This window comes from Palaemon carinicauda, chromosome 20 (assembly GCF_036898095.1).
Source record: "Palaemon carinicauda isolate YSFRI2023 chromosome 20, ASM3689809v2, whole genome shotgun sequence".
Taxonomy (NCBI): domain Eukaryota; kingdom Metazoa; phylum Arthropoda; class Malacostraca; order Decapoda; family Palaemonidae; genus Palaemon; species Palaemon carinicauda.
In genome coordinates, this window is record NC_090744.1 from 39,193,666 (window position 1) to 39,206,635 (window position 12,970).

The window sequence follows — 12,970 nt, forward strand, 5'->3', positions numbered from 1 at the left end:
GCATGTAATCCTTAGTGGATAGGTACACTTTACACGTGACTGATAAAAATGAAGATGAACAGATATTGAAATAATATTCTATAGTGAATCATATCACTTTTACATTCCAGCGAAGCCTTGAATAAGAGAAAACATACAGGTAGCATTGATTATTACATTATTAAGCATAATCAGACGCAATTAGAGAAAATGTAATCGTGTGAAAGCATTCAAAGAAAAAATTAGAATAGTGTAATAAATGTATAATTCGATTGAGGTAATCAATAACGCTTTATTATTTACTCGCCAAATAAAGTTCTCATCAAATACCAGTGTTGAATCTTTTCTAATGAATTATTGGTTTCAGCTTAATCTAAGTTCCTAATACAGTACAATGAATTCAAGTTGTTCACATGAATTCGTGGTATATAAAAAAAATTCACGATACGTACAAAAAGATAGATATTAACCTGTCTATGGAATATATATGTTATAAAAACTAAAAAGTTTTTTGAATAGCAAGAATGAAATCATATAACATACTTCAGCGCACTTAGATGGGGGAATATATATATATATATATATATATATATATATATATATATATATATATATATGTGTGTGTGTGTGTGTGTGTATGTGTGTATATATATATATATATATATATATATATATATATGTGTGTGTATATATATTTCTATACTGTATATATATATATATATATATATATATATATATATATATATATATATATTCGTATATATATACACATATATATATGTGTGTGTATATATATATATATATATATATATATATATATATATATATATATATATGTATGTATATGGACATACATATATATATATATATATATATATATATATATATATATATATATATATATATATTCATATATATATATATATATATATATATATATATATATATATATATATATATATATATATATATATATATATATTTGTAACGCTAATGCGCAAGAGGGATAGAGATATTTTAAAACATTTCTTATACATACATTTAAATGTTTTTTTTTTTTTTTTTTTTTTTTTTTTTTTTTTTTTTTTTTTTTTTCACAAATTAGCTTGTCTTACAACCTAGTGATTAGACTGATGATATTCATAACAAAATTCAGTCATTTTTTTTTTTTAATCAAAGCACACCACGGTGTGCATACATCTTAAATACTCATGCAACATTTGCTGATTACGATTACATATTTAATATTCTAAGTTCAAGCACGTTCTTGATTATAGTATCTACAGGTTTTAATAAGATTTATCCGTAAAAGAATCTACAAATTCTACATTTTGTAGTCTCGTGTAGGCAGTTAATTCAATCGACTTTTACACTAGAGAGCTATTAGTCATCTTTGCATATTTACACTAGTATGTACAGATGTATTCTATAGAAAGAAAAAAAAGAAACAAAAGAGTAATTTCTTTAAAATATGCTTTTAAAACTACCCTAATTGAAATAAATTATCCTTATAAGATATGGAATACTCTCTACTTATATAATTCATTAAATTTACCGCTATTATACACTACTTATTAATTTCTTATGCATATAATTCATTAAATTTACCGCTATTATAGACTACTTACTAATTTCTTATGCATATAATTCATTAAATTTACCGCTATTATAGACTACTTATTAATTTCTTATGCATATAATTCATTAAATTTACCGCTATTATAAACTACTTATTAATTTCTTATTCATATAATTCATTAAATTCACCGCTATTATAGACTACTTATTAATTTCTTATGCATATAATTCATTAAATTCACCGCTATCATAGACTACTTATTAATTTCTTATGCATATAATTCATTAAATTTACCGCTATTATAGACTACTTATTAATTTCTTATGCATATAATTCATTAAATTTACCGCTATTATAAACTACTTATTAATTTCTTATTCATATAATTAATTAAATTTACCGCTATTATAGACTACTTATTAATTTCTTATGCATATAATTCATTCAATTTACCGCTATTATAGACTCCTTATTAATTTCTTATGCATCTTTCTCCTTAGATGATATTTTAAACTTTTTAAGCAATAGTTTAATTCATCCCCAGACCAGTCATGAAGAGTGATTAATAATCTATCATTTGAATATAAGCTCTATTTCATAACGCCTTAGAACAGTCATGGAATTAAATACTAATTCATCATTGATGTATAAATCCTTTTTATATCTCTAAAGACCAGTTATGAAAAGTGAATAATTTCAACGAAAAGAATAATCTTTTCTATCTCATTAGGCCAAAATGAAAGAGCATTTATAGCTAAAGCAGAAATATTTCTTTCGTCCAAATCTAAATTAGAATAACATTTGAGGGAATTTTGTATTGTAGATATTAATCTTAAATATAAAATGATATTAATCTTAATAATTTTATCATTTTCAATAATGTTATTAATAGTAGGCCATGATGTGATCTTACCTGCAGAGGAGTATCGGGGTCAAGTTCGAATCTTGGAATCTTCTCGGTCCAGGGAGCAAACCTCAGCGTTTCGCGTTCAATGAAGTAGTCGAAGACATTCCCGGTTGCTGGGAATTTCACCGACTTGAATTCCAGTTGGAACCATTTGCTAAATTCCACGCGGTGGTCTACGTTCTGAGAGGATTCGTAAGGAGATTGGTTTGTGAAATAAAGGATGTGGTGTTCTGCGTGTATACACACACATGCACACACATACATAAACACATGAATATCTGCTATATATATATATATATATATATATATATATATATATATATATATATATATATATATATATATATACACATATACATATGTATATATATATGTATGTATATATACATATATATGTATATATATGCATATATATGTATATGTATATATACTATAATATATATATATATATATATATATATATATATATATATATATACAGTATATATTTATATATATACTGTGAATATATAGAGTGCATACACACACACATATATATAGTTTATATATATATGTTTATATATATATATATATATATATATATGTATATTATATATATATTTATATATATACATACATTCATACATATATATATATATATATATATATATATATATATATATATACATATATATATATGTATGAATGTAGGTATATATATAAATATATATAATACATAATATACATATATATATATATATATATATATATATATATATATATATGTGTGTGTGTGTGTGTGTGTGTGTGTGTGTTCTCTGAGCATAGTCTTTCTTTTAGGCAATTTTCACTAAATGCTAAAGCCCTTGTGGCAGCCAACTTTTCAAGTTTCCAGTAAATATTATTTCATAATGGTAAAGACAAAACAGAGTCGAAATGGTGCTGTAGTGGTCAGAATAAAAAAAACAAATTTATCGTTTCTTTAACCAAAGGCTTAAACTGAAGATTTTGAATAAACTACGAAAATGCGATCCTCGTTGTATTTCATATACTCTACTGAAAAGTCTTCAATCTGAAGGAGATATAGAAAGGTTAAGAGGAAATCAGTAATTAAAACTAATGGTAACATACGCCATCTTGGTAGAGAGCCGAGCCAAAGGCCCAGACGGCAGCGAAGACGAAGTAGGTTTCGTAGACTTCCTTCTGGCTGTCGGGAGGGGCATTCTCCGGTGTCAGCAGACACTCCAGCAGCTGACACAGCATCATCAGGTGGTTGATCTCCGGGATGGGCGTTATTTTCTTGAAGCGCATGCGCAGAATGTCCAAGCAAGTCGGTATGTATTTGTCGAAGAGGACCATCAAATTTGCCTTCTCGCTCTGCACCTCGCGTTTGTCAATCCAACTTGTGACGTAACTGTTGTTTTGAAATACATGCAGAGCTATAAATATCATTTTCTAAATGAGCAAAACCTAAATCAAGTTGGTGCTGAAATAAATGAAGAATATAAGGTCAGACGACTCTTCATCACAAGTCACTACTTGTATCATCCATCTCGATTTGTCTTCATAACTTTACACATTGATCTAGGGTTCAAGGCAGACCTAGCATGAAAAAACAATCATCAAAACATATTTGAGATTGAAATAAATGCTAATTAAATTTATCTAAAACTTGACATATTGAACAGCATAAGACACCGCACTGGACATTCTTAATTCAATGGATTTTCATGAAACCCATACTCAACTTTTAAGTAATGTTTCCCCCAAAAAATAATTCCCAGATTTTAGTTATAACATTGATATTACATGAAAATCAACATAATAAGAATTTTAACTGAAAATACACACACACACACACACACACACACACACACACATATATATATATATATATATATATATATATATATATATATATATATATATATATATATATATATATATATGTGTGTGTGTGTGTGTGTGTGTGTGTGTAATTTGAGTCCAACAGAGAAGTAATGTAACAACCTGAATTGAATAAACAGATTTCTGATCTTGTCAATGATATATACATCTGCATATAAATTTTCACTTATTCCATTCGTTTTTCATTCCATAACATATACATAAATCGCCACTCACAATTGACAATCTGGCCTCAAAAAAAAAAAAAAAAAAAAAAAAAAAAAAAAAAAAAATCCGTGACCAGACATCATGTTCCAAGATCATTATAATCAATAGCTCACAAATACAAAGACTATGATGCTAAGGATAGTGATAATGGTGATGAATATATAGTGTTCGAACTTACGGGTTCCATCCCAGATCGCCAGTATTGAGGTAGATGATGCCAGCTCTGGATACTGTAGCGGGTGTCGCCGTCCGCAGATGGCTAATCTCGAAGAGTAATCTCATGTGTGGGGTCAGCGAAATACGTTCGTTGCTGGCCAGGGTGAGAATCTGTTGGGGATAGTTTGATTTTAGTTATATTAGGAGCTAAACTATCAAATAACAAAGACAGACACAATTGTATATATATATATATATATATATATATATATATATATTTATACATATATATGTATATATACAGTACATATATACATATTTATATATGTATATATATACTGTATATATATATATATATATATATATATATATATATATATATATATATATATATATATATATATATATATATCAAATACGGTATTAGGGTATCCCTATAATATTCACGCCTCGAAAAATTCGGAACGACAATCTTCAAATACCATCAAAGAAATAATTCACTACTTAAATAACAGTGATATTAACCTTATTATCATCCATAAGTGTGTTGAGGGATTCGATCCACATGGGATCAATGTCTCCGTCCAGGATTATCCACTTAGGGCAGTCCCCTGTCATGTTGGCCTGTTCCCTCATCAAGTTCGAAAATAGACCTTTGACAGAAGAGAAAAAAGATGAATGATTAATTTATTCAACAAATTAATGGATAACAAGATATTAATGGCCACTCATGAATGACAGAGGTAAAGGACAGTGACATTGCCCTATAGTCAATTTTTTTCAGTGAGACAGACTTGCACCGACTCGCATGGGTGCCCTTTTGGTTCGGAAAAGTTTCCTGATAGCTGATTGGTCGGAAGTATTCGGACAAAAATATTTCCGACCAATCAGCTATAAGGAAAATTTCCGAGCTAAAAGAGCACCCCTGCGAGTCGGTGCAAATCTGCCTCACTAAAAAAGATTGATTATAGTAAGCTCGACAATGCCCTAGACTCCTAGAGACTGTATACATATGATCAGCGCCCTAGCCGCCTCTCCCCACAAGCTAGGACCATGGAGGGCCAGGCAATGGCTGCTGAGGACTCAGCAGGTAGACCTATAGGCTCCCTCATATCATCCATCCTTGGCTCACAAGGAGGGTGAGGTTGCAGACACTAAAGGAACTAACGAGTTTGAGGTATGGACGTTTCCAGTAGGCCACCACAACCCTTGAATAAACAGTATTTGCAAAGCATGTATACCTTAAACATATGTTTTTGACCGTCAAAGCCTTTAATAGCCGGGTGAATTTTACAAAATCTATATCAGATGTTGGTATATATAAGTAAGGAAGAAATACATATCAACAAAGGGGCGTAATCATCATTGCTTATTTAAACCTTATGAAAGTTATAAGTGCATTGTTAATTATGATTGACTTTGCACTGATGTATCATTGTCAATTACATTATTATGGTCATTGGATTTTTCAAAATTCATTTATAAACCAAACGCGATAATTCTTTCCAAACATCCCCATAGAGACATTATTATTATTATTATTATTATTATTATTATTATTATTATTATTATTATTATTATTATTATTATTATTATTAATTGCTAAGCTACAACCCTATTTGGAAAAGCAGGATGCTATAAGGACAGGGCTCCAACAGGGAAAATAGCCCAATGAGGAAAGGAATTGGAAAATAAAATATTTTAAGAAGAGTAACAACATCAAACTAAATATCTCCTATATAAACTCTAAAAACATTAACAAAATAAAGAGGAAGAGAAATAAAATAGAATAGTTTGTACAAGTGTACCCTCAAGCAAGAGAATGCCAATGTAAAGTTCAACTCAACCTACCATCCTTCCACTCCCTAGTAGATGGGTTTATGTAACCGAAGAGCTCATCTGTGGTAACAGCTTTTGGATTCAAGTCGAAGCAGATCGGTTTCGTCTTCATGTTGACCATCGTCCGGAATAAAGTGCGCAGAACTTGCGTCTTGCCAGTGCCGGCCTGTCCTATGATGAACACGCTGTGGCGGACTACTAGCAGCTCCTTCAGCTGTACAACCTGTGGCACCAGAGGAGAAAGTTAATTCAATTTCAGTTTCATAGTCTGATATTTGAATATAAGTGAAAATCTACTTCGTTCAAAAACAAGTGGAAGTTGAGCAAAAAGAAAAGAAAAAAAAAACACTCGATATTACCTCTAACTTACAACTCCGTTAATGATTATTTGATTATCTTGTTTATCAATGATTTTGAAGTCAGTTATCTCTAGAATTTTGCAGAGAGAGAGAGAGAGAGAGAGAGAGAGAGAGAGAGAGAGAGAGAGAGAGGGTGGGGTGTTATGACTGTCAACACTGGAGTCTGGTTTAAATATGCATAATCGAACACTGTTTCGGATTATAATTGGTAAGTACAGCTTATCTCCTAATCAGTATGGGTTCGAATCCCATCTGAGAGGAAGACTTTTTTTCATTAAACTTCTATTCGCATTTCAAGGGTTCAGTGGAAAGCATGAACAAATTAATAAGAAATAGAGAAGTTTAAAGTCCACTGTAGTATTTGCATAATGCAGAATTGGCAAAAATGACCTATAGTACTCATCATTCTGAATATACCTGAATGAGAATATAAAAGCTGTGTCTACTGTACCTGGAAATTATAAACTAAAAAGAATAGCAGTTCCTTACCTTCAGTATGAAGCTATCTTCCGGTTGAAGCTTGAGGTCAACCGCTGCTTCCTTGACAGCTTTTTCGAAATCTAAATCTTTCTTTCGAGGGACGTCCAGAGCTGGGAAGAGATCTCCAATGAGACCCATGAACACAGGGACGTCGTCTGTCACGATTTTGGGGACATTGTAGTCCCTCAATGCTCTCATTAGCACTTGGTCCTCAGGGAGTTCAGGATCTTCGCGCTAAGGGAACGAACGAAAGTAAAAAAAATAAATTCTTTTGTGTTCTAGTAATATAGAAATACAAACATATTCTTCCTATACTTCATGATGTATCATTAAGAAGTTGATTCTTGATTACCCTTGTTTGAATACAAACAAAGTTATGAATTTAGAGAAAATAAGATTTCTAAGAAGTCATATCAATATTTCTCTGAAACTTTTCGTTTAGGAAAAACTGTCTATGAAATTGAGAACAATATTTTAATTCTACATATGATCAAGTTTTACCTGACGGTAAATAGAGTAAAAACTGTTGAATGATGAAACAGTTGACAGAAATGTTAGAGATTCAAGAAAGCTCAAAACTACCATTGAGAATTAAAGTGCCCCACCAAAGGGAGAAAATGAGACCTTTGAAAATGCCCACAATACAATAAGTATATTTTTTCTCTTAATGAACAATCCGAAAAGTTTCTGTTTCTCGTATTCTAAAGGTTTCATTGGATGCACTTGATATAGAACCTCCCATAAAACTCATTGATTATCTCTTCGTTACTATATTTCGTAAGGAAGATCAGGAAACCAATTAAATCAGTCTTCAAGGACCCAACAACTACCAAGAGACTCATTGAAATAAACCTTCAAGGACCCAGCAACTACCAGGAGACTCATTGAAACCATTTTCAAGGACCCAGCAATTACCAGGAGACTCACTGAAACCAACCTTCAAGGACCCAGCAACTACCAGGAGACTCATTGAAACCATTTTCAAGGACCCAGGAACTACCAGGAGACTCATTGAAACCAACCTTCAAGGACCCAGCAACTACCAGGGGACTCATTACTTTACTTGCTTATTTACTTTAAGGGCTGCTTATCTGGTCCTGTACAGCAGGGGAACCCTAGTCTCTACAGGACCTCCACGGTTGTTTTATGATGTTCATTCGGGAACATTTAACATTTCACAATGAGTACTGTTCGCTTACTGTTTGATCATCGCTGTCAAAACACTCGCAAAATAAGAGTCATCAGTTTCCAGGCCACCAGCCGCCCGTTGAGATACTACCGCTAGAGAGGTAAGGGGTCCTTTGACTGGCCAGACAGTACAACATTGGATCCTTCTATCTGGTTACGGTTCTTTCCCTTTGCTACACTTATACCGAATAGTCTGGCCTATTCTTAACAGTTTCTCCTCTATTCTCATACACCTAACAACACTGAAATTACCGAACAATTCTTCTTCACCCAAGGGGTTAACTACTGTACAGTAATTGTTCGGTGGCTACTTTCCTCTTGGTAAGGGTAGAAGAGACTCTCTAGCTATGGTGAGCAGCTCTTCTAGGAGAAGGACACTCCAAAATCAAACCATTGTTCTCTAGTCTTGGGTAGTGTCATAGCCTCTGTGCCATAGTCTTCCACTGTCTTGGGTTAGAGTTCTCTTGCTTGAGGGTATGCTTGGGAACACTATTCTATCGAATTTCTCCTCCTCTAGATTTGTTAAGGTATTTATAGTATATATAGGAAATAGTTATTTTAATGTTATTGCTGTTCTTAAAATATTTTATTTTTCCTTGTTTCCTTTCTTCACTGGGCTATTTTCCCTGTTAGGGCCCCTGGGCTTATAGCATCCTGCTTTTCCAACTAGGGTTGTAACTTACCAATTAATAATAATAATAATAATAATAATAATAATATCTTTAATTATTCGGATATCTCGTAGGAGCCTATTGTATAGTCTTGGGACCGCATATCAAAAGGCTCTAGACTCTAGAGCCTACAGTGGACATGTATATAGGTTCTGATAATTTGAAACCATCTATAATTATTCTCGTGTCAGGATGATTTGTTGGTTGTACAATATGTAGCAATTCTCTTAGATATTTTGGACGACCGGTTCTGATAACTTGGTGGGTTATTGTACATATTTTAAAATCAATTCCCGTTTTAATCGGCAGCCAAAGTAGATCAGTTACCCAGATCAAGGACTAAGCAACCACCAAGAGACTCATTGACACCAACCCTCAAGGATCCCACAACTACCAGGAGACTGATTGAAACCAACCTTCACGGACCCGGAAACTACCAGGAAACTCATTGAAACCAACTTACAAGGATCCAGAAACTACCAGGAGACTCATTGAAACCAACTTTCAAGGACCCAGCAACTACCAGGAGAGTCATTGAAAGCAACCTTCAAGGACTCAGCAACTACAAGGAGATTCATTGAAACCAACTTTCAAGGACCCAGCAACTACCAGGAGAGTCATTGAAACCAACCTTCAAGGACCCAGAAACTACCAGGAGACTCACTGAAACCAACCTTCAAGGACCCAGACACTACCAGGAGCCTCTTCGAAACAACCTTCAAGGACCCAGCAACTACCAGGAGACTCATTGAACCTAACCTTCAAGGACCCAGAAACTACCATGAGACTTATTGAAACCAACATTCAAGGACCCAGAAACTACCATGAGACTTATTGAAACCAACATTCAAGGACCCAGAAACTACCATGAGACTTATTGAAATCAGCCTTCATGGATCCAGCAACTACCAGGAGACTCATCGAAAACAACCTTCAAGGACCCAGCAACTACCAGGAGACTCATTGAAACTAACCTTCAAGGACACTGGAACTACCAGGAGAGTCATTGAAACCAACCTTCAAGATCCCAGCAACTACCAGGAGAGTCATAGTAACAACCTTCAAGGACCCAGCAACTACCAGGATACTCATTCAAACCAACATTCAAGGACCCAGAAACTACTATGAGACTTATTGAAATCAGCCTTCAAGGACCCAGCAACTACCAGGAGACTCATTGAAACTAACCTTCAAGGACACAGGAACTACCAGGAGAGTCATTGAAACTAACCTTCAAGATCCCAGCAACTACCAGGAGACTCATTGAAACCAACCTTCAAGGACCCAGCAACTACCAGGAGACTCACTGAAACCAACTTTCAAGGACCCAGCAACTACCAGGAGAGTCATTGAAACCAACCTTCAAGGACCCAACAACTACCAGAAGACTCATTGAAACCAACATTCAAGGACCCAGAAACTACCATGAGACTTATTGAAATCAACCTTCATGGATCCAGCAACTACCAGGAGACTCATTAAAACTAACCTTCAAGGATCCAGAAACTACCAGAAGACTCATTGAAACCAAACTTCAAGGACCCAGAAACTACCAGGAGACTCATTAAAACCCACTTTCAAGGACCCAGCATCTACCAGGAGAGTCATTGAAACCAACTTTCAAGGACCCAGCAACTACCAGGAGACTCATTAAAACTAACCTTCAAGGATCCGGAAACTACCAGGAGACTCATTGAAACCAAACTTCAAGGACACAGAAACTACCAGGAGAATCACTGAAACCCACTTTCAAGGACCCAGCATCTACCAGGAGAGTCATTGAAACCAACCTTCAAGGACCCAGCAACTACCAGGAGACTCATTGAAACCAACACTCAAGGACCCGGAAACTACCATGAGACTTATTGAAATCAACCTTCAAGGATCCGGCAACTACCAGGAGACTTACTGAAACCAACCTTCAAGGACCCAGAAACTACCAGGAGGCTCCTCGAAACCAACCTTAAAGGACCCAGCAACTACCAGGAGACTCATTGAAACTAACCTTCAAGGACCCAGGAACTACCAGGAGAGTCATTGAAACCAGCCCTCAAGGATCCAGCAACTACCAGGAGACTCATTGAAACCAACTTTCAAGGACCCAGAAACTACCAGGAGAGTCATTGAAACCAACCTTCAAGGACCCAGCAACTACCAGGAGACTCATTGAAACCAACATTCAAGGACCCAGAAACTACCATGAGACTTATTGGAATCAACCATAATGGATCCAGCAACTACCAGGAGAGTCATTGAAACCAACCTTCAAGGACCCGGAAACTACCAGGACTCATCGAAACCAATCTTCAAGGACCCAGCAACTACCAGGAGACTCATTGAGACTAACCTTCAAGGACCCAGGAACTACCAGGAGACTCATTGAAACCAGCCCTCAAGGATCCAGCAACTACCAGGAGACTCATTGAAACCAACTTTCAAGGACCCAGAAACTACCAGGAGAATCATTGAAACCAACCTTCAAGGACCCAGAAACTACCATGAGACTTATTGGAATCAACCATAATGGATCCAGCAACTACCAGGAGAGTCATTGAAACCAACCTTCAAGGACCCGGAAACTACCAGGACTCATCGAAACCAATCTTCAAGGACCCAGTAACTACCAGGAGACTCACTGAAACTAACCTTCAAGGACCCAGGAACTACCAGGAGACTCATTGAAACTAACCTTCAAGGACCCAGAAACTACCAGGAAACTCATTGAAACCAACATTCAAGGACCCAGAAACTACCATGAGACTTATTGAAATCAACCTTCATGGATCCAGCAACTACCAGGAGACTCATTGAAACCCACTTTCAAGGACCCAGCATCTACCAGGAGACTCACTGAAACCAACCTTCAAGGACCCAACAACTACCAGGAGACTCATCGAAACCAACCTTCAAGGACCCAGCAACTACCAGGACACTCATTGAAACTAACCTTCAAGGACACAGGAACTACCAGGAGACTCACTGAAACCAACCTCCAAGGACCCACCAACTACCAGGAGACTCACTGAAACCAACTTTCAAGGACCCAGCAACTACCAGGAGAGTCATTGAAACCAACCTTCAAAGACCAAACAACTACCAGAAGACTCATTGAAACCAACATTCAAGGACCCAGAAACTACCATGAGACTTATTGAAATCAACCTTCATGGATCCAGCAACTACCAGGAGACTCATTGAAACCCACTTTCAAGGACCCAGCATCTACCAGGAGTCATTGAAACCAACCTTCAAGGACACAGCAACTACCAGGAGACTCATTGAAACCAACATTCAAGGACCCAGAAACTACCATGAGACTTATTAAAATCAACCTTCAAGGATCCCGCAACTACCAGGAGACTCACTGAAACCAACCTTCAAGGACCCAGCAACTACCAGGAGAGTCATTGAAACCAACCTTCAAGGACCCAGCAACTACCAGAAGACTCATTGAAACCAACATTCAAGGACCCAGAAACTACCATGAGACTTATTGAAATCAACCTTCAAGGACCCAACAACTACCAGGAGACTCATCGAAACCAACCTTCAAGGACCCAGCAACTACCAGGAGACTCATTAAAACTAACCTTCAAGGACCCAGAAACTACCAGGAGACTCATTTAAACCAAACTTCAAGGACCCAGCAACTACCAGGAGACTCATTGAAACCCACTTTCAAGGACCCAGCATCCACCAGGAGAGTCATTGAAACCAA

General features: G+C 35.4%; 1 protein-coding gene across 1 annotated transcript in view; it reads right to left on the reverse strand.

Annotated features, from left to right (window-relative positions):
• Positions 1 to 12,970, reverse strand: part of LOC137659743 (dynein beta chain, ciliary-like) — a gene marked incomplete at its 5' end in the record, with an annotated part of 223,797 nt that overhangs the window by 153,898 nt on the left and 56,929 nt on the right. Inside the window, 6 exon segments of the mRNA XM_068394556.1 lie at positions 2,472 to 2,645; positions 3,576 to 3,858; positions 4,738 to 4,886; positions 5,241 to 5,368; positions 6,567 to 6,777; positions 7,403 to 7,627. Coding sequence (XP_068250657.1) covers positions 2,472 to 2,645; positions 3,576 to 3,858; positions 4,738 to 4,886; positions 5,241 to 5,368; positions 6,567 to 6,777; positions 7,403 to 7,627 — 1,170 coding nt within the window.